The sequence below is a fragment of the Galeopterus variegatus genome, unplaced genomic scaffold (assembly GCF_000696425.1).
Source record: "Galeopterus variegatus unplaced genomic scaffold, G_variegatus-3.0.2 Scaffold753, whole genome shotgun sequence".
In the NCBI taxonomy this organism is placed as follows: domain Eukaryota; kingdom Metazoa; phylum Chordata; class Mammalia; order Dermoptera; family Cynocephalidae; genus Galeopterus; species Galeopterus variegatus.
In genome coordinates this window covers 142,889-164,943 of record NW_007726864.1, presented here as the reverse complement: position 1 = coordinate 164,943, position 22,055 = coordinate 142,889, and the positions used below count along the sequence as shown (strand labels likewise).

At 43.9% G+C, this 22,055-nt stretch overlaps 1 protein-coding gene across 1 annotated transcript in view; it reads right to left on the bottom strand.

Moving 5' to 3' along the window:
* The window catches only part of CNNM1 (cyclin M1), a 63,847-nt gene that overhangs the window by 22,192 nt on the left and 19,600 nt on the right, over window positions 1-22,055 (bottom strand). Inside the window, exons 2-6 of the mRNA XM_008572112.1 lie at window positions 13,362-13,505; window positions 9,872-10,012; window positions 8,149-8,318; window positions 6,094-6,193; window positions 5,614-5,661 (exon numbers count right to left, since the gene is read on the bottom strand). Of these exons, the coding sequence (XP_008570334.1) occupies window positions 5,614-5,661; window positions 6,094-6,193; window positions 8,149-8,318; window positions 9,872-10,012; window positions 13,362-13,505 (603 nt within the window). The remainder of the gene's footprint in view (window positions 1-5,613; window positions 5,662-6,093; window positions 6,194-8,148; window positions 8,319-9,871; window positions 10,013-13,361; window positions 13,506-22,055) is intronic.

Here is a 22,055-nt window from a genome sequence, read left to right as displayed (position 1 = left end):
CCCTGTATAAGGTGGGGTTAAGACTTAATATATATGTAAGTTAACATATCTCGATCAGAAATCAAGTATGGGCACAGAAGGTGCCCAGGACATCTTTCTACAAAATCCCAGGCCTCTGAGGCTTCTTTTGGTGATATGGAACAAAGGCAAGAGAGACAGAGGTAATATCATAGTGTAGGTCCTGAGCATGTCACCCAATTGCTGAGAAGTCTTGGTGACTAGCTATGGATAGACACCAGACAAAAGAGGGAGGGGAGGAAAGAGCCGAAAGAATTGAGGCGCTCCCTGCTCCTCGTTTTCTCCTGAAGTGCCTGCCTTTGCTCCGCCATGCAGAATTACACCAAGGGTGGGAATAAGCAGCTTTACTCTCACCTCTTTATTTGTGGGTTTCCCATTGGGTTGACCCTACTTCCTGTTAGGTCAAACACGCAGTCATGGAAAATGGGGGCTTGAGAGAGCTCTCAGGGGTACCTGGCACCAAGCCAGAGTTGGATCAGAAGTCTCAGAGCATAGCAGGAATGAATCACTTTAATCTCTGTCTGACACTGGGTTACCGTAATGTTTTTCATAACAAATACTGATGCACTAGAATTAACCCTCCTTTAACTGGGAAGTTACAATTAACAAGGTCATTGGTTAACTGAATGCTTGTTAATTAAACAGGAAAATATACCCTTGCTTTGATCTGTTTGGCTGAAAATCTTTTTAAAATGCGCTTCTTCTGTTTCATAGCACACTCTTGGCATTCACCAAGATTCACTGCATGTGAAGGATCCTGAAGGCCCATGTTGTGGTAATTTTAATTTTGCTGGCATGCAGGAATGGACCATGTAGCTGGCGAGCACACCAGATTGGCTTCTCACATCAACTGTCCTCTCCTGTAGTCACCATGAAGGCATGAGCTCTCACAAAGCAAGAAAAACTTTATTTCTTAGTGGAAAATCACCATCAAGTGAGAGAGAAAACTTTAGAGAAATTTGAGAAGGTGTTTAACTTGTCTCATACAGATAAACATGGGAACCAGATGGTTTTTGATGGAAAAATGTGATTTGGGAGAAAACAGAAATCAACATAAATATTTCTGACGTTGCAAATCTAGGGGTTTGAGGCCTTAGGACATAGCAGTTTTGAATGTTGAGGGTCTCCGATACAGACATAGAAACATAACTGGATTCTTGATGACAGAGGATATGGTGGGGCCTTAGAATCATCACCCCAGCACTGAGATAAGGGACACAGATGGAGAGGGTATGGGACATTGGACTGTGTTCTAACTGCAGGGCAATTTAACAGATAAATTCCTGGTTTGGTGATTACGTGCTCTGTGAGCCTAAGAGATCAACCTCTAGAGATGAAAACAATATAAACATTTAATTGATCATTCAGATTTATTTCTGAGTATTACTGTGTAACACTGAGGAGCTGCTCTAGCTGATTAAAAAGAAACCCAGTAACTTTTATTAGTTAATGAGAGAGGTTAAACCTAATGAAAAGTTGTTCTGAAGTTTTTACGTATAGCATTCTTTCCATGAACAGAGCCAGAGAAAATACGATCATGACTAGGAAGATGAGGACATAGAAGGAAAGGTGGAAGAAAAATAGGGAGGAATAGAGCATAGTATTCCATTATTTCTTTCCATTTTTCTCCTGCTATACTCCTCACCCCTCCATTCTGCAGGCAGATGAATGAGGAAAAACTCACACTATCCTTCACCCCCACCATTTTTCCATGTACACACATAGATACATCCCTGGGAGGTAATTTTGCAAATGACTCCATTGAACCAGCAATACCTAGGCTGTGTGGGCAAATAACTGTTATTTGTGCAACGTGCTACATCTTAGCCATGGGAATACCTGTTGGGAGAGACTAGTTCTCATGCAGGACAGTGACAGAGACCAAGGGCCTCTTGCAAACCCCATTGGATCTATGGAGACCAGAGACACCCATGCATGTTTACCTGGGGAGCCTGCCAGAGAGTCCCCTCTGCTGAAGGCGAAGTTACGAGACACAGAGACAGGCACTAAAGAGTCAGGGGCCAAGGATTTGTGAGTTGCAGAGGGGAAGATAAACACAAAAGGAGAGAGACAAAGAGCAAAGTGGGTGAGACAGTCTGTTCCTTTATATTCACATCATCACATTTCTCTGCGAAAAGGAATCTTGCCTCTGAAAACATGGGAATCACATTCTCTTACAAAGTCACTCTCTAGAAAGATGAGAAAATAAAATGGACTTTGCTGAAGGCCTTCTGAAAAGATGTGCAATAATCTTACAGCAGATCAGAGATGCCAATGACAAGCACAGGCAGTGCCCCAGTGGGGAGCATGTGGGCAGCATCTCTCTGTGGCACCTGCTGTGAGCCAGCAGATGTGCTGGGAGCCCTGTACTGTGTTCCCACCAGGCTCTCCCTGCTGCCGCAGGTATCCTGCTCATCTGCGGAGGGTGCCTGCACAGGCATTCAGAGGCCTGAAAGCAAAGTGTGTGCTCCTGCTAGGGGCATCCTTGAGGAAGCAGAATCCCGCCTTGGCCTCCTAGGAGCTCCCTCTGTGGTCACAGTGCTGGTGAGAAACTGCATTGCTAGAGGACCAGAACAAAGAAAGGGCAGTATTTCCAGCAGTTTTCATGTAAAACAACTGGACGAATTAAATCACAGTCCCTTCTTAGCAAGTACAAGTGTTCCAACGCACCTGTCTTTCTATCCCCTTTTCCTTCTCTTTCTTGCCAGGGACTTTGAAATGGTGCTGGTTGTCCCTTGGGTGGGGTCAAGTGTGTAGCAACCTTCCAGTCCTTTCCCCAACTTGATCCTGATCAAGTGGTCCTTCTGTATGGGAATCTGTCTTTATCTCTCTTCTACGATCATTCCCAGAATCCTTTTCATGGGGCTAAATGAAGTCAGTGTGCAGGTGATGGCGTGCTGAAATAAGCAGCTTCTGCAGTCTTATTTGCTATACCAGATGCTTTTATCTGAAATTACCCATATGAGGATACTTCAAAAAGTTCAGGAAAAGATTCGAATTATCTTTTAATTCCATCCTTCCGTGAACTTTTTGAAGCACTCTACCATACGCAGGGAAGTGGGAGAGGGGGGCTTTATACCTATCTGATAATCATTTACTCTGTCATGAGCTGTCCATGAATTCTTGGATGGGCCCTTAATGTTGCAAGATGCACTAGTATCAAGAAGAATCAGTTCTTCCTGGGCTGCAGAATTAAATGTATACACCACCAAACAGATAAGAGACTTGTTCTCTCTCCGTCTGCACACCCCTGTGTGCACCTGTTCAGGCTACCCTGAGTTTGGGCAAGGTTCCTCCACGGTACCAGCTCGCCATGGTCTTCCTGGATTCCCTGGCTATAAGAACCAAGATAATGCAGACAGTGCAGATTGTGTTCCCTTCACCCTGCACAGAAAAACCAGAGAGACTTCCTTGTAACCTCAAGTTTAATTTTGAGGCACAGGTCACAGGGCCAGTGAGCTGGCAAACCCATCATCTCACTCCTCACCCTCAAAGGCTTATAATGCTGCAGGCCAGCTTCAAGGGCAGGAGAAGTTTGCTAGGCCAAGACTCTACAAGAGTTTACTGCCTTATGACTTAGTATTAAACTCTCCCTCGACCCACAAGCTGACGTTTTTGGCCAGTGAAAGATGCTGGGTGACGAGACCCTGGGATGAGCATCCACCTGGGACAACCTCAGGGTGTGGCCAGCCTTCGCAGCTGTCTTACGCTGCACCCCACTAAGAAGCAAGTGCTTGGGGAAGGAGAAAAATGTCTCTTTACCCCTACTGTGACCCTGGGATGAGCATCCACCTGGGACAACCTCAGGGTGTGGCCAGCCTTCGCAGCTGTCTCACGCTGCACCCCACTAAGAAGCAAGTGCTTGGGGAAGGAGAAAAATGTCTCTTTACCCCTACTGTTTAATATTTCTTTTTCCTCCTGAAGATTCATGAAGATCTCAGAAGTGTGGGGAGGAAAGATAGTTTAATGCTTCCTTTTAGTTAACTGGTGTTTTAAAGGAGAGATCAGTGTTGCAAGTTTATTCCTGTCTCACTGATAAAACCAAAGGATTTTGATAGAAAGAACTAGAGATAGGTAGGAAGGAAAGGAGAAAATCAGATAACATCCTCCTACTTAAAAAAATTTTTTTTAAGGAAAGAAGGTAATCTAAATTGGGTGGCCTGGGGAACCTTAACTCTTTTTTCTCAGAGTTCCCACCATTTTTGGTCTTCTGCAAGAGCCAGAAGAGGACCAACGTTTCTAGATAACATGTTAGAATTGCAGAGCAGCCCCTAATATGATGGATGGTGGAAATCTCCTTTAGAGAATTAAGGTTTACCCCATCCCGCAGTCCCCACCCATCCAGAGTTCTTATATGGAGGACTGATGCTTCCTGCGTCTTGATTGAGATTTGTCAGCTTAATAAGTATAATAAGGTACCAGGTTTTGTTGTCGTTGTTGTGGTTTGCTTGTTTTTTATAGATCTCCTTCAGCTCAAGTTCTGTGACCCCTTTAGGGTGGGCAGGTACTTCATTTCAGCCATCTGCCGGGCTATGATGTGAAATTACACTATAAATTGTTCCATTATTTTCACATAGAAACTGCATTCTGGAACATGATGGGTCTGAAATCTGTATTTCACTGTGCTATGTGAACTAGTCAGGACACTGGATGCATCTAGGTAAGTCACCAGCTTGCTGGGTGATTTGGAACAAGTCATTTCTTTAGTTTCTCTTGTGTTAAAATAGTATCCAGCTGGCCATGTTCCAGAGAATGCGATATCAAACTCTGGGACCCCCTGATAAATTCCAATATAAGGCACTGTGTAAAATCTTTTTTTACGATGAGAGGAAACACACCATTTGGCATTAAAGTAGCCACTGTAAACACAAACAGCTCAAAGCAATGCAAAATTCAGACCAACGAATCAAAAAGAATCTAGAGAATTCTTTCTGGATCACATATATCGCAATAAATGCAATGCCTTGTAAACACGAGCACAATAACTCCACACAGGAAATAGCAAGAAAGCACAGCACAGAAGGGGCAGAGCACACTAGCCATCAGCCCTGCACCAGCCTCCACCATCTACATGCACAGCCGGCCAGCAGACACCTCTCCACCAGCTGAGACGTGGTGAACAAGGAACACAAGCAGGTAAGCAACATATTGCACCAGCCTGGGACTTACATCCCCAAGTCTTGCAGCCACTTCTTACTGAGCACAAACCCCAAGACACAATAATAGCATATGAGAGTTTTCAAGTAAAAGCCAGTGGGTAAATTATCATTCCAGAGAAGGAAAGGCCGAGCCTCCACCAAAGCACACAAATCACCTGCCTGCATTCCCTGGCAAGTGGCAATGAATGGTGCCTCCGCTACTATTCATCACTTGCACGTGAGGAGAAGCCACAGAATTCCAGGCACACAGAATCTAAGCCCCCATGGTCTGTGGGTACCTGGCCGGAAGCAGTGTTCCTGGCAGATCATTATAAAGAGGCTGCCAGCATTTGTCTCAGCCCTAACCCAGGCTCAGAGTGCTTGGTCCAAGTCCCCACAGTGGGCTGAGGTGGGACTACGATGGGGAGGACGAGGAAGGGGTTTGAGAGATACATACGAAAGACGGAAGATCCAGCCAGACTTCCAACCTTCCGCACGTCATTATCTAAGGACAGAAGGATGCAGTGGGTTTCAGAGGCAATTCAGAAAATACACTTTCTGATGGGAATCTTCCCTCTTACACTCCACCCCCAGCACCAATTAACCCTGTAAAAACCGGGCACTCAAACAGAAGGGTAGGGAACAAGTGTAAAAAGCAAAATAAACTTTTCTTTTCATACTGAAAAACACCGCTCTCAATCCCTAACACTCGATAGTGTGATGCTTTTACTAATTTATTTTTTTCTTACTTATTTTTTAAGCACAAACTCTGAACAAAAAGTGATTTTCCAGAGGAGTAAACTAAAGCCAAGAAAGTTAAATGGCTTGTCCAGGGTGCATAACAGGAATCAAAGAGGAGTTCAGACTTGAACCGGGGTGCTTTTTCTACAATATCCCATTGCTGCCCCCAAAAGCTATGGCTTGGAAACTGGAATACCTGAGCAAGCAGTGGTCATGATGGCTGGGACACCATAGTAGGTGAAAGCTCCATTCTCAAAGCGAAGACCTTCCTTACCAACCTCCACCTCCACTTGACCCTGGAGAAAGAAGGAAGTGTACCAAGGGAATGTATGAGCACTTCCAGTTCTACTATCGGCTAGAACCCTAAGCACTTCTGCTTGGATGACAAGTGGACTCGTGCTCTTACCCCAGGGGAGTGTTAATTCTGTCCCGGTTTACATTTCAGAAATAGCACCTCCAACTTTGGTTGCTCTTTGCAGTAAATTCATTGCTTCATTGCTCATAAAGCAGCGTCTGGTCGTGAATGACCAAGCTCCCCTCAGATAGTGTAATGGCCCTTCCATGACACAGTCCAAGCACCAGCTAACCCAGGGCCCTGTAAACTGCCCCATTGGTTTAGTCTGAGATCAGAACGTTTCTAAATCAGGCTGAGATAAAAATCTAATTTGGTGTGAAGCTTTAGTTCATCACCTGTAACCATGATAGCTTATGTGTAGTGTACAGTGTGCATCTATGGAGCTGATACTGTGTTGTGTGCACTGCATGGATTCTCATTCAGTCAGCCTCGCAACCCCATCAGGTTCATACCATTTGTATCCACAGTTTTCAGATAAATCAATTTTGGGGTTCAAAGAGGTTAAATAACTCGGTCAAGATTAGTTAGGAAATGGCAACATTGGAATTTTAAAGCCAAATCTTTCTAATTTTTGAACCTACATTCTTGCTACTACATTTTATTCCCTACACATCTTATTTGAAAACTGTTAAATTTATATTAAACATAAGTCAGCAGATTGTATGTGTTCATTATGTTATATAAACAATGTAACAGGACCCTTCTCAATTTCCAACAGTGAAGAATGTGACTCCATTTTTGGAGAAGAGAGGTCATTTTATTGACGCTATTTGAAGCACATATGTCAGACAAATGAAAGTGTCAGAGGAGAGAGGCTGGAGGTGGACTGTAACAAAGAGAGGTCATTGCTGAGTTAATGTGAGCTGAATGAAGATTTTAAGACAATCACTGTATTTAGGGTCCATAAGATTCTGGAGGGAAAAGAAAGGCAATCAGTGACAGAGCTAACGGTGGAGCCAGAAGAGGGCACCAGCAGTGTGACAAGCGGGAACCACTCCTGAAACCTACTTAGGACGGGCCCACCAGGCACCCAGGGCAGAAGGTGGTCCTACGTATGTGAGTACTGGACAGATGCTGCACTTTCACTAGCTCATTTTTTCCCTTTCTGGTCCTCTTCAGGGCTAGAAGATTCAAGAGACTTCAAAGGCTGAAATGTGGCAAAGAGAATGAATGCGTTCCACAGGCCTCCAGAGAGCAGTCAGTGCAAGGACCACTGTGGCAGTCAAAGATGGTGAGATTTCCGCTTGACAGCGGGAAGGGTTTAAACGAGAATTGTTTAAAGTTTAGGACAGCTTCATTTCAAGCAGACACAAAGACGTATTAGCGGTTCTGTAGAGCAGTAGTTCTGGAAGCTCAGAAGCAGACCCCTCTACTGGGGAGATACTCAGCCACCCCATACATTGCTGAGCGGTCAGATGAAATGCCATCAAAGATCCCACCACTCCCAGGACACCAGTCTCTCAAGTCTAGGTCCCTTCCGTGGGTCATGCAGAAATGCCCACCCACCGGCCTTGTTCCGGAGGCAGCCCACCAAGTCTGGAAACCTGGCATAGAGGGAACATAGCCATTCCACCTCATCGTGGAGATGCCCTTGTCTTGCCCTTAGAAGTCCCCTGACTTTCTCTCTTTTTTTCTGGCGGCTGAGCAGAAATGCCCACCCACCGGCCTTGTTCCGGAGGCAGCCCACCAAGTCTGGAAACCTGGCACAGAGGGAACATAGCCATTCCACCTCATCGTGGAGATGCCCTTGTCTTGCCCTTAGAAGTCCCCTGACTTTCTCTCTTTTTTTCTGGCGGCTGGCTGGTATGGGGATCCAGACCATTGACCTTGGTGTTACAAGACCGCGCTCTAACCAGCTGAGCTAACCAGCCAAAAGCCCCCTGACTTTCTACTCACCTGTAGAAGCAGCACAAAGTAGTCCACAGGGCGGTTGCGCTGGTAGAGGTAGTGTTCTGGGGCCTTCTTGTCCTTCTCATCGAACTTCAGCTCCTGGATCACGTTGGGATGTTTCAGGAGCCGGAGCAGGATCTTCTCCGAAAGGTATAGAGACTTAAAGGGCTCCACTTCTAGGGAGAGTGGGAGGCAGGGAGGAATCAGCCCCTCCTGTGTCCTGCCAGCAGTGGCAGCTGGCAGGAGTCAGAGTGGGCACAACTGGGCTGCCTCTGGGAACACCCCCATCCATGCTCTGAAGCACCAGGCTGGCAGGGCTTCCGAGATTCCTCTGGGGTGGGGGATCCTAAACCCGAGTGTGCGTCTCAGGGCCTTCCCCATGCCTGCTGGGGACATGTGTACACTGGCATCTCAGGAGAAACAGGTCACCATTTCAGAAATGTCAGTTTTGTTATTAACTTTCTCTTTGATTTTATTTAAAGTTGGGCATGGATAACTAAGTAATGTGAGAAACAAAGACTTTGCTGCTGTAATTGAATGAAATACAGAGAATTTAATCTGGTTTATTTGTACGATATATATTTGGTGAATGAAATAAAATACGAAGTTAACAGAGACAGGCAATTATTTAAATAATAAAGTTGTCAATAATGTGAAGCATCACTGCACCATATTTACATATTAACAGATATTATTGCATATATATATATATGTATATATATATATTATTATTTTATATTAAACAGATACAGCTGATTTGCTCTAGGAATTCAGACAGCCAGTAGTTAAAAGAAATGTATACTCAGAACTAGATGACATGTTGAAAACCCAGCTTTAAAGAAGCTCCAACTTAAAATGTTCTACTTCAGTACCTGGAAGAGTGCTAGCACTCATTGTATACTCAATAAATATATGTTGGATTAATTAAAAATAAACTTAGAGGGCCGGCCCGTGGCTCACTTGGGAGAGTGCGGTGCTGATAACACCAAGGCCACGGGTTCGGATCCCATATAGGGATGGCCGGTTTGCTCACTGGCTGAGCGCGTGGTGCTGACAACACCAAGTCAAGGGTTAAGATCCCCTTACCGGTCATCTTTATAAATAAATAAATAAATAAATAAATAAACTTAGAGATGGGTAGGACCAGGTCAGCCCATTAATTAGGCATGAATGAGAAAGTCAGAGGGTTCGAAGACAAATTTTACAAGAGGTAGTTTATCTTTAAATTCTCTCATCTTTTTTTCTTTCTAAAGACCCTAAGATTCACAATCCTCTTCTGTATTTCAAGAACTCTTGGCTCACAGGCCTGTATGGCCCCTGTAGGGTACTGGATTCCAGGGTCTTGTCACTGGGTAGGACAATGCCTTTCCCTTCCCAACAAATACTCTGGGGCACCCCAACTCTAATAGGACAGGGGCTGGCCTCAGGCTCTAGCCAGGAAGCGAGGGAAGGAAGGAAGAAATGCAGCAGCGGCTCTTTCTTTCCTTGAGTGGATGAGAGTTGAGCTGTACTCACTCCGTCCTCTGGAAGATCAGCCTGGGGCTCAACAATGGCACGTGCACCCTGTGCCCCTGTCCCAGGCAACCTCCTTCCTAGAAGAGAGCTTCTCAGGCCTGGCTGCACATTGGAGTTAGGTTGGAAGGTATTAAAGATGGTTGGTGCCTGGTCCCACCCTAGAGATTCTGTTTTGACTGCTCTGGGGTGGAGACTGGGGCAGGCAGAGTCCTACCTGTGGCCATGAAGCGATGTGTGGCCAGCAGAAGCTGTGGCGAGACCTTCACCCTCATCTCCGAGTCAGAAAGCTTGAACAAGGAGAAATCATGCCGCTTCCTCTCCCGGTGCGGGACTCTCTGCTTTTTCCGATTGTCGGCTGCAGAGTCACAGGGGACAGATCACACCTATGTCAGAATCACTGTTGGTCTTTGGAGCTTTTCCCAGAGTCACAGGGATCAGAGAGATCTTTCGGGACCACACAAATTTCTGCAGTATCAACTACAGGTGACATTCCAACATCTCTTTCCCAGAGAGTGAAAGAACACTGAGGAGGGACAGAAGGTGGGAGATCACTACCATCATCTCTGTGCTATTCACACTTTAGTGTTGTAGAGTGGAAAAAGGGGAAAAGCTGGATTGGGACTCCAAGTCCAGGATTTGAGGGTTGGCTCCCTTACTTACTAGCTGGACAGCTTCTCTAAGCATCAGAGATTTTGTTTGTTTTAATCTATACAAGCAGGCTAATATGTTTAATAATAGTTCTACTCATCTCGTGCAGTTATTATGAGACTCCAACCAAAAACTACTGTGAAAGTGCTTTTACAAAGTCATGCGAACACGAGGGGCTGGCATTCTATGCATCAAGAGGATTAGTGGGCCCAGGGATTTTCTGACTCTGCCTCCCTCTTTCCCTCAGAACTAGTCTCACCTGGCCTCTTCCTGCTGACTTAAACCATGTTCTGGGTGGTACCTTAAGCATGCCACCCAAGGGAGGAGGGTGGTCACCAGCTCTCACCAGTCAAAATTCTCCTGCTTCAACCCTAGCCTTTCTACTGATAGAGAATCAGGGGGAATACAAGCAGGAAGAAAGGAGAAGAGACAGGAATGGCCCTATCATCTATAAAGGTGGGTTTTGTGGGTGGGGGCCTCAGGCAGGGCCTGGAACCCCCAATAGCCTGTATATTGGGCATGTGATTATTGGTTGAGAAAATGTGCTCTTTCCAGTTTAACGTTTCTCTTGCTTACATTTTAAAGCTGTTCTTAAAAAATAATTTCTTTTTTGGTGGGGAGAATTTTTTTTTTTTTCTTTCCCTTTTTGTCTTTTTTACTGACCGGCAACGGATCGCCACCCTCAGTGTCGCGCCTGTACCGGACCGGGACTGGCAACGGGATCGCAAACCTCGGTGTTGCTCCCGCACCTTGCTCAGCCAGTGAGCGGCCGGTCTGTATGTGGGATCTGAACCCTTGGCGGGAGCGCCGCCACGCTCCCAAGCGGCGCACTGTAGCAGTGCGCCACCGGGCCGACCCAAGAGAATGTTTTCTTTCGTCATTTCTCTTGTGCTTTCCCTGAGTTTTGAATACAATTTTGAACCTGCTAACCTATCTCATCCGTGCTAAGGGGAATAGGGAAAGGGATCTGGGTTTTCTCCAAACTTGGTCTAGAGAAAGAGGACTGAGGAGAACTTCTAGTGCAGGCTGAGTGGTACAGTGGAAATGGAGGGGAATGAATCCCTGTGGCGGGAAAATAAGGCTCCAGAATCTGGCTCCCTTGGACGCTCCCTCTCCTTTAGGGAGTTGCTTCTGCCAGACCCTTTGGGTTTTCTGCAGGAAGGGAGAAAGTGCCCTGTCACCTGTGCAGCTCTTTTGTGGGCTGCCTTTGACTCTGAGTCTTTGCAGTCATCTGGCCCCTGCTCTAAAGTTCCTTTTGCTCAGGTCGCAACAGTGGGGAGATCCAAACTCAGGTGTCCAGATCATGTAGGAAGTCAGGGTCATGTAAGAAGAAACCCAGTATTCCCAGCTCCTTTTCACGGCTCTTAAGGAATCATGCCAGAAGATTATTTATAGGGATGGAAAACCCAAACCCTCTCCAGTAGAAAGAGGATCACTCAGCATAAGAGTAGCAAATACGGGTAGAGGACCCAGTTCTTTTGCTCTCACTAGTGGACAATCTTCTGATTTTGCACAACACGTTTGCCTAAGTACCCCCTTCCACTCCCCCATCAGAATGCCACTTCTCATTTCGTCATTAAAAAATCATTCTTCTGATCTCCCTTTCATGCCTTGGATTTTCATAGTGGGTGTTTGCAGCATTAATGTACAAACAAATGCCCTGGGAGGAGCATACTCATTTAGGCTATTCTCAGCCCCTAATACCTTAGTGTGAATGTCTTCACCAATTTACCTACTGAGACATCTAGGAATTCTGAAGCAAGAGCATGGCATGGGTAGAGGTGGAGAAGGGAGCGTGGAACGGGAAGGGAGAGCCATTCTGAGCTTAATCCCTGTTTGAAGAAGACAGCCTGGCTGGGGCAGCACAGCAACACCAGGTTCCTGGAGGGAGGTGCTGGGACGCTCCTGCTAGTTTCCATCAAGGCTGGCACCTTTTAGATTTGATTTCTTCTTAGTCCAAAGGGAAGACACTCTTTCTGCACTGCTGTCTGCCTTACAGTGTCAAAGCTTTTTCTACCAGGAGCCAGTTTCTGTAAGGCTGCTTCTCACAAACTGAGGACAGAGGTCTGAAATGAGTTATATGAGGGGAGGGAAAGGGATGGCTATCCTAGGAGATGAAATTCTAAGGAGGAAACACTTCCTGGCTTAGGGCCTCCCATGGATTTAGATAACACTCTCATCCCAGAGACAAAGCCGCCTTTGTGATGGTTGCAAGTAAGGCTCTGATAAGGCTCAGTAACCCAAAGCAGTCACTGTCTGCAGAGAGGAGACCATATTGTTCCTGAGGGGGAGTGGGTAGGAGGGTAAGGAGACCAGAAGGAAGGGAGCAGAGACAGGAGCAGACAGGTGCTTTGTCCTGGGAGGAGGGGGAAACCCAGGGGGGTGGGACTGAAAGGCATCAGGTAGAAGAGCAGCGTCTAAGAAGGGATGTGGACACTTTCAGCTAGTTGAGGGGCAGGTAATCTCACGACAGTCTCCACCACTCACTGATGTTCCCCCAGGGGGGTGGGACTGAAAGGCATCAGGTAGAAGAGCAGCGTCTAAGAAGGGATGTGGACATTTTCAGCTAGTTGAGGGGCAGGTAATCTCACGACAGTCGCCACCACTCACTGATGTTCCTGTGCGAGTGAACTGTGAGTGGAACTCCAGGGGGTGCTGGGGTCTGCGTCTAGGTGGATGACGAGACCAAACAGGAACAACTCAGGGGTCAGAAACAGGGGCCTCTGGAGATGAAGGCCTCTGGGCACCGTCCTGGGTACACTTGTTTCCTTTAGTCCCTTTTCCATCCAAAGGCTGGGAGCTCTCCTTTTCATAGTCTTGACTCAGTTCCTGAAGGTTCTCTCCTGATAAACACTTAGCTAGTGCGTTCCCATGGCTCAGGGGCGATTCGAGCCAGGGAACCACTTGCAGTGCTGGCACCTGGCATAGGTGGCTGACATGTCAGAGCACAGGGCTTGCCTCAACACCCTTTTATACTGTATACCAAACTAGGCCGCACTAGAGGGTCTCAGAGGAAAATAAGATGTCCTTAGATGACAGCAAGGCCGTGCACTTACTGTAGAGGTCAGTTTCGTCCAGGATCTCCGATTTGATGATCTCCTCTATGATGTCTTCCAGCGTGACAATGCCCATCACCTCATAGAAGGGGTCCCCTTCTCCCTCATTATTCACCCGCTGGACGATGGCCAGGTGAGATTTTCCTAGAGAACAAATGAAATCATAGTTCAGTATCTGGGACATTTTCAGAGATCTTTCCTTGTGAGAAAATGATACAAAGTTGCCGTCTGACCAATCTCAGGACTGAACTAATCTCAGGACCTCCTTAAAATATGAAGTTTGTGTGTGAGCTTTTATAAATGCAAACATTAGAGTTTTACAGCACTGTTTCTTTTTAGTGAAGTTACCTAATATACCCAATGCCAGTTAAATTTTTTTTCTTTTAACTTTCACATATTAGCAAGTATATATTAGCTGAAGGAGGTTGAATAATCCAATTGAAAGAGCAAGAATTTAGAGTCAGAAGAATTAAGTTAGAAGTCATTCTTCTCCCCTAAACCTCCCAGCCCACTATCTCAGTTACTATCCCTGGGCAAATCATTTAACCTCAGCTGAGTAGCAATCTCTCGTCTAGAATTAGGGAATAATACCAGTGTGCTGATTTTAAAATATGGCCCCCAAATTCTTTGATATGTGTCCCATGGAGAGGTGTGGTCTATATCCCTTCCCTTGAATCTGAGTGGGCATGTGACTGTTTCAACCAATAGGGTATGGGAAGTGTCCCTTAAGGGACTTCTGAGGCTATGTCATAAAAGGCATGCAGCTTCTGCTGCAGCAACACTGTAAGAAGTCTGATGGCTACCCTGAGGCCACCATGGTGGAGAGGCCATGCTTAAGTGACAGTCCCAGCTGAGCCCAGCCTTCCAGCCATCACATCAAAGTGAGTTAGCGAAGAGGCCACCTTGGAAGTGAATCTGCCAGTCTCAGCTGATCCAGCCCCATCTTTTCCCTCCCAGTTCTTTCAAGTCATCTCTGGCTGTGGCCCCAGACACCACGAACCAGATATTAGCCATTCCTGCTGAACCTTTTTGGAACTCATGACTCACAGAATCTGTGAGCATAATAAAACAGTTGTTTTATGCCTCTAAGTTTTAGGGTGGTTTGTTAGCAACGATGGTAACTAGAACAACCAGTACGCATAAAATGAGTGTGGAGCTCAAATGACCTAGTTGGTGTGTAAAAAGACTTTGTAAACTGTAATGTGTCATAGGCAAATATTTCATTTTTATTGCCTAATGACTGAGTAATAATAGTTCACATTCGTTGAGCTCTTACTACATGCCACGCACCATGCGGGGTACTTCACATGTATCAATTAATTTGATCCTCACAACAAACCCTGAGGTGAGTACTATCATTCCCATTTCACAGATGAAAGAACTGAGGCACAGACTGGTTAAGTAACATTCCTAAAGTTGCACAGCCTGTAAGTGGCAGAGCTGGATTACAAATCCAGGTAACTGGGTTCAGTCCTAACCTAGGGTCTGAAGTCTTATCTAACAGTCCTGCTTCATGTCAGTTTGTTTTCTTCTGCTGTATAGACCCATTTCCTGGTCCTGTATCTAAAATGCAAATCTGGGTGGTTCTTTTCCTTGGCTAAGAGACATTTAAGGAGAAAATCTGGGGTACTGACTCATGTTATTCTTGCCAAAAACAATAGGCTTTATCAGTGCTGTCCTTTATAAGCTTTTGCTTGGCCATTGCTAAAAATATCAGAGAAGAGGAGAATGCAGTTTGCTGGAGGCATAATTAACCAGTAAAATGTAAACACATGAACTTCTGTATCAAATACCTGAAATCACAAGACAGCTACCCTTTCAGATTTTTAACTGAAGTGAAATTGGGAAGATGGCATTTTTATCACCCAAGAATGGTCTCTAATGTCTTCCCCACCTTCAACCTAACCTTTGACCTACTTCTATACTGGTCTGACCATGCCACAGCCCTGCTCAAAAACCCTCCATGGCTCCCTAGTGCTTACAGAATCAAGTCAAGATTCATTCAGACTTGGTATTATCAAGACTGCACAATGTGGCGCTTCCCTATCTTTCTAACTGCTACATTCCGAATCATTCCATACTCCACATGTACCAGGTTATCTCCACGTCCTCAATTTCCTCCATGTAAACTTTCTAAGTCTTTACTCACACTGTTTCTCCCCCCTCCACCACCTCTGCTGGCCCTTCAAGTTCCAGCCCAGGAGCTGGCTCCTCAAGAAAGCTCTCCCAGATCTGACCCATTCTGAATCTGAACCAACCTCTCCTGGCCTTGGGCTCCTAAGCTTTTAATAACTCCATTAGAGCATTTATCACAATTTCCTGCTTCTTGTAGCTGGTAATGCACGTGTCCTGCACTAGACAGCGCTTCCTTCTCAGATCATTAACTCCTTCAGGACAAAGGATTATGCACTTAAACAGGGCTCTCTCCATATATCAGACAGCCAATAAGTGCCTGATGAACTGAACTACGCAGAAGACAATAAAAATTCATAGTTCATACAACAGATGATATCAGAGCCATATACTAAAATCTTTATTTTTAAATAAAATATCCGGTGTTTAAATTAAATTTTAAACTCTGCATCAGCAGTTCCAAAATTATCCTTCTTGAAAACAACTGTATCCTACCCAACTGGACTGAAGTATTTTGTAGCTTGAATTAGATTATGCTAATTGTTACAATGTGCTCAATTTAAAGTTTTTCATTTCTGACACATTTTTCTTAAACTTATGGTGCCTGTTCTCACTTTTCCGCTAACATGTGCTAGCAGATGACAAAACAAATGAGGGATATAATGGAAAAATGATTTCTTAAAATTGTTTTCTATAATTGGATTTTTTTGGTAATGTGGAGCCTACAACACATATAATACAGACATACTTCCTACCACTAAGATAATTAGTACGTATGATGGAATTACATGGGTTCATAGTTTTTGATATTTTGCAGAGTAGAATATTTTCCATATTAAAAAGACACCATTGCTCTGTATTTTAATAGGTAAGTTTGAGAAGACACTATGTTATCAACAGGGAATAGAGATTTTAAGTTCTAATTATAGAATATTCAAGACAATGTACCTATGTAATCCATTCAGAAACATTTTACAATTTATAATCAGCCTTTACAATTCCCTCCAAGGCCAGTAGAGATCTACAAATTAAGGAAGCCATTCTTTCTAAGATACAGACTGGGAAAGGGAACGGCAATCACATAACCCTGTTCTGAGCAGACACTCACAGGGGCAAGAAAACCAGGTGTGCCCATGACACATATACCTGAGGTCCTTCCTTTTATCAAGAAGTTTGGCCTTTCAGAGACCTACCCGTGCACCCCTCCTCTTCCTGGGTCCCAGAGGTGTTGGGGCTAGCCCTGAGTGAAGCCAACCTTGAGACACAGAAAAGTTAGTCAATCCCTCCTGTCACAACACTTTGTATATACTTCTCTATTGGCATTTATAACAATAATAATAGCTACTACTACTACTACTAACATCATCATCATCATCATCATCATTATTATTGAAGGTACCATTTGCTATACACACTCCAGGGGCCAGGCACAGTGCCAGGCATCCTACACACATTATTTCACCATGTTGTTGTCTTCTACTTATATGTGATTCCCCCCACTGTGAGGGTAAGCTCCCCGAGGGGCAACAGCTATGTCCTATTTATCTTTGTTTCCCCAGAATCTAGCACCTGGCACATTAGGGCAATACAATTCAAAATCTTACAAGTCGTACAGAGACAATTCAGTTAAAAAGTGGGCAGGGGATTTGAATAAATATTTCTTCAAGGAAGATATACAATTGGCCAATGCTCATGAAAAGAGGCTGAACATTGAGAACTCAATAACTAGTGGCTGATACCTGGATATCCACATGCAGAAGAATGAAGTTGGATGACTACCTTACACTAAACATAAAAACGAACTCAAAATGGATCAAAGACCTTAATGTAAGAGTGAAAAGTGTAAAACTCTTAGAAGAAAACATAGGAGTAAATCTCTGTGACCTTAGAGTAGGCAATGGTTTCTTAGGACACCAAAGTATAATCATTCAAAGAAAAAACCTATATGGATTGGACTTCACCAAATTTAGAAACATCTGTGCATTAAAGGATACCATCAAGAAAGGGAAAAGACAAGTCACAGGATGGGAGAAAATATTTGCAAATCATCAAATAAAGGTCTTGTATATAGAATATATGTACAAAAATTACAACTCATAAAAAGACAACTCAATTAAAAAGTGGGCAAAGGATGTGAATAAATATTTCTCCAAGGAAGATACACAGTTGGTCAAAAGATGTTCAACACTGTCATCATTAGGGAAATTCAAATCAAAATGTCAGTGAAATACCACTTTATACCCACTGGTATGGCTATAATTAAAAAGGCAGATAATAACAAATGTTGGTGAGGATGTGGAACTCCAAGACATTGCTAGTAGAATTTTAAAATGATTCTCCTGCTTTGGAAAACAGTCTGGCATATCCTCAAAATGTTAAACATAAAATTATCATATGGCCCAGCAATTCCACTCCTAGAGAAATGAAAACATATGTCCACACAAAAGCTTGTACACAAATGTTCAGAGCAGCATTATTCCTGAAAGCCAAAAAGTAGAAACAATCCAGATATTTCCAAACAAATAAACAAAATGTGACATATCAGTACAATAACATATTATCTGGCGATAAAAAGGAATGAAGTACATGCTACAACATGGATGACCCTTGGAAGCATTATGATAACTGAAAGAAGCCAGACACAAAAGGCTACATATTGTATGATTCCATTTATGTGAAATTTCCATTAATAACATATTATCTGGCGATAAAAAGGAATGAAGTACATGCTACAACATGGATGACCCTTGAAAGCATTATGATAACTGAAAGAAGCCAGACACAAAAGGCTACATATTGTATGATTCCATTTATGTGAAATTTCCATTATAGGCTAATGTACAGAGGAAGAAAGTAGATCAGTGTTTGCCAGGGGCTGGAGAAAGGACAGATGGGGAGTGACTGCTAATGAGTACAGGATTTCTTTTGGGGTGATAGAATGTTCTGGAACTAGATAGTAGTGATGGTTGTACAAGTCTGTGAATATACTAAAACCCATTAATTGTGCCCTTTGAAAGGGTGAATTTTATGTTATAGGAATTTTATCTCAATGAAGCTATTACTTAAAAAAAAAGAAAGCCAATTAAAAAAATAACCCATCCCTGAATGAACAGGAAGTTGGTGGGGCTGAAAGTTACAACCGACACACAGGTTAAGGAAAAGTAGGGACTGCTTCATAAAAAGAATAGGTTGACGCGAAAGAGCAATGGTGGGTTGGAAATGAGTAGTAATGCTGGTAGTAAGTTAACCTAGAGCACACATCAGTGTTCTGTGCTCTAGGATGTAGGGACCAAAAGTGGACACAGGCAAGGCCATCGGGAGACCAGAAATAGGGGAGAGTATTACGATTTCCTGTGGAGGTGGAAATGGTGAATAGGGATGAGGGCTTGATCACAGATGGGAGGGGACAATTTGAAGACAAAGAGCTATGGGCCTGGGATATAGTGAGTTCACATCTTTATCAGAGACCTTATAAATCTCAGGGATGACTTAAGAGTATCTAAAATCACAAACTGGGTCAAACTGGGTCAGTGGGGGTCAAATTTCCCAAGTGTTTCCATCTCTCTCTAGGCAAATGCTGGTTTCTAACATGCATTATTTCTCCTCCCACTTCCTAATGGCATACTTGGGCAATGGCTTAAATTTTGGTTATTCTCTTCTTCTGCCCTCCTACGAGATTCTGTGAATCAGAACTGTGGCCCTTTCTGTTGAACTGTTCCCCTACAGACTAGTAGAAAATTTCAAATGGCATCTCACATTTCAGTTTCCCTCTAACTTTCTAGAAAAGTGGGATGCCTGTGAAATAATTTAGGCTAATAATAAGGATGATCGTTATCATTTATACAGTACTTCCTAGTTTGTCAAGAAGCTTTATACAGAGCACAGAAAAGCCTTGGAGTTTTTGAGAATATGTTTCCAAGAACTTCCCACATCCCTCATTGCATGAGTCAGAAATGAAAGGACAGGCCGCCAGATTTCTCTAGAATCTGTTGAGAGACATATGTCCTATGCATATTGTTAAATAAGTTAACCTCTTTTTCAACTCCCATTGAAGGGTCCCATCTCACCTGGTAGACGTTTTCCTTAGCGGGTGAGGGGACTGTATTCCTTTAAGATCATTGCTGCCAACAAGATGACACATGGAGAACAGCAAAGCCATATTGAGCTACAAATGTTGAGGAGCTGAACAGGCTAAGTGATTTGCTCTGCACACTCTCAGCCTTCAGACAAGTCTAAAACAATTGGGGCCCTGGCAACATCACCTTTCCAATTGCTAACAATAGTCAAAGTGACAAACTTAAGCCTGCTAAATCCAAGGGCATTATTGCATCTCATTCAGATATAGCAGAAGCAAAAGGTACTTCTTTAGATAGAAAACTCCTGAATGCTACTATTTTATGAGGCATTTTTATATGTCCCTTGAGTATACTACTGTGGCACTGAACACCAATAGATGAGAAATCTCTGGACTGAGTTAAAAGGTAAAGAAATAGTGGGTTTTATGGCAGTGCACTTTCTGAAATTGAAGGCTACATCTGAATCTGAGTTGTAAAGGGCATCTTTTACACTGGGCTCACTTCTTACTTATTTACTTGAACTTACTGGGTGTTTTACTTCTGAACTGCTAACTACAGACTCCCTGGCCTCTGGCTTAAATCCCCACCATACTCCTGGTGTCCAGCCTCAACAGAAGCCAAGCCCTGTCCTGATGGCTTGATTTGCTGACACTTGCCTTTCTTCATTTCTAGCAGCTGTGGTCTCCTTAAGCCTTGGTTCACTTCCCTCAAGACTTGACTACTTCCTCTAAGCCTTTGATTTACAGTCTGTAGCTCCAGTGCTGCTTACATCCTGATAAGACATGAAAAATGGAGATTATACCCCTATGGATTGAGCCTTGTTTGTACCACAGCATTAGGATGGTTTTGGGTGGAACCAGAGAAATAATCCTCAATGAAGCATTGGGGTTGGAGTCATAACTCTCTAGGATTAAGTGACATTCATAGTGATCCATCATTTCTATCTTAACTCAGGGCCCACTGGTAAGACCCTCCACTCCCAATGCTTTGGAATGCATTTCACCTAGGTTCAAAGGTTCAATGCTGGCTGTACAGAATTACCTGAGAAGCTTTAAATACACTCTACAGATTGGATTCCACATCCAGAGATTCTGATTTCATTGGTTTGGGGTGGGTCCATGGCTTCCAGAATTTTAAATGCTCCCCAGGTGATTCTAATGCTCAGCCAAAATTGAGAATTATTATCTTGGTTCGTAGCAATTGTTCTCAAAGTGTGGCGCCTGGACCACCAGAATCAAAATCACTTGAAAACTAGACAAAAATGCAAATTCTCAGTGTCCCCCCCCCACCAATCTAGAGAATCAGAATCTCTGGGGTGCAGCCCAGTGATCTGTGGTTTAATAAACTTTATAGGTAGTTTTAATGCAGGGTAAAGTTTGAAAACTGTGGTATGTCGCTCTGATTATGAGAAAGGGAAACAAGTACCGTCTCTGGGGTGCAGCCCAGTGATCTGTGGTTTAATAAACTTTATAGGTAGTTTTAATGCAGGCTAAAGTTTGAAAACTGTGGTATGTCGCTCTGATTATGAGAAAGGGAAACAAGTACCGAGATGTCTAGTAAGTCCTGGTTCCTTTGGTGCACCTGGTTTCAGTGTCAAAAGATGCTAAGTACTCACGAAAAGACAGACAAAAACCTCCCAAGACAAAAGGTAGTTGTACTGTGCAAGCATGCTTAATGCTTTCTCTCATATAATGTGGGGAGTTACAGTATTTTGTTGACATGGGGCAGAAAGTAGTTGTTGACTGTTTAACGCTGGGCTTGGGAAGGGGTCTCTTGTGGCTTTTGCACCAATCACCTGAGACAGGCTTAAGGTACTACAGTACCTATTAGGATCTTGGAGTGTCTGAAGTCAATATAATTTTTCCACTACTGAAAGTTAAACTGGTCTTTTCCATTGCCCTAAGAATTAAAAGGGTGGTCCTAGTACTGGTTACTGGTAGTGCTCTCCCTAAGGTTGTATCACATCACTAGCTGGTATCAACATACCCAAACTACAAGTCAGATTTCTTAGAAGGAAGACTAGATTTTCAGCCATTGTTTTTAAAGCAGTGGTTCTCAGCTAGGTGTGATTTTGCCCCCACAGGAATATTTGGCAGTGTCTGGAGACAATTTTGGTTGTCAAAACTGGCATTTAGTTGTTAGAAGCCAGAGATAAAGCTAAACATCCTACAAAGCACAGAACAGCCCCCCACGACAAGGAATTATCTGGCTCCAAATGTCAATACTGCTGAGGTTGGAAGCCCTGCTTTAAAAAGACAGAAAGTTAGGCAGTGGCAGAAATATCACAACTATATTTTGGTATTTCAAAAGTTGAAATACCTTCCAAGGGTCTTTAACAAAAACAGCCTCATCTACTCTAGATGGTTTAGGCGCATCCACAGAGAAGAGCTCTCCAGGACCCTGTTAGCATACCTCCTATGCCTTGGGGGAAGAGCAAAACATTGATTTGCTTCTTCTCTCTTTCAAAAATAGCTACTGTATTTTG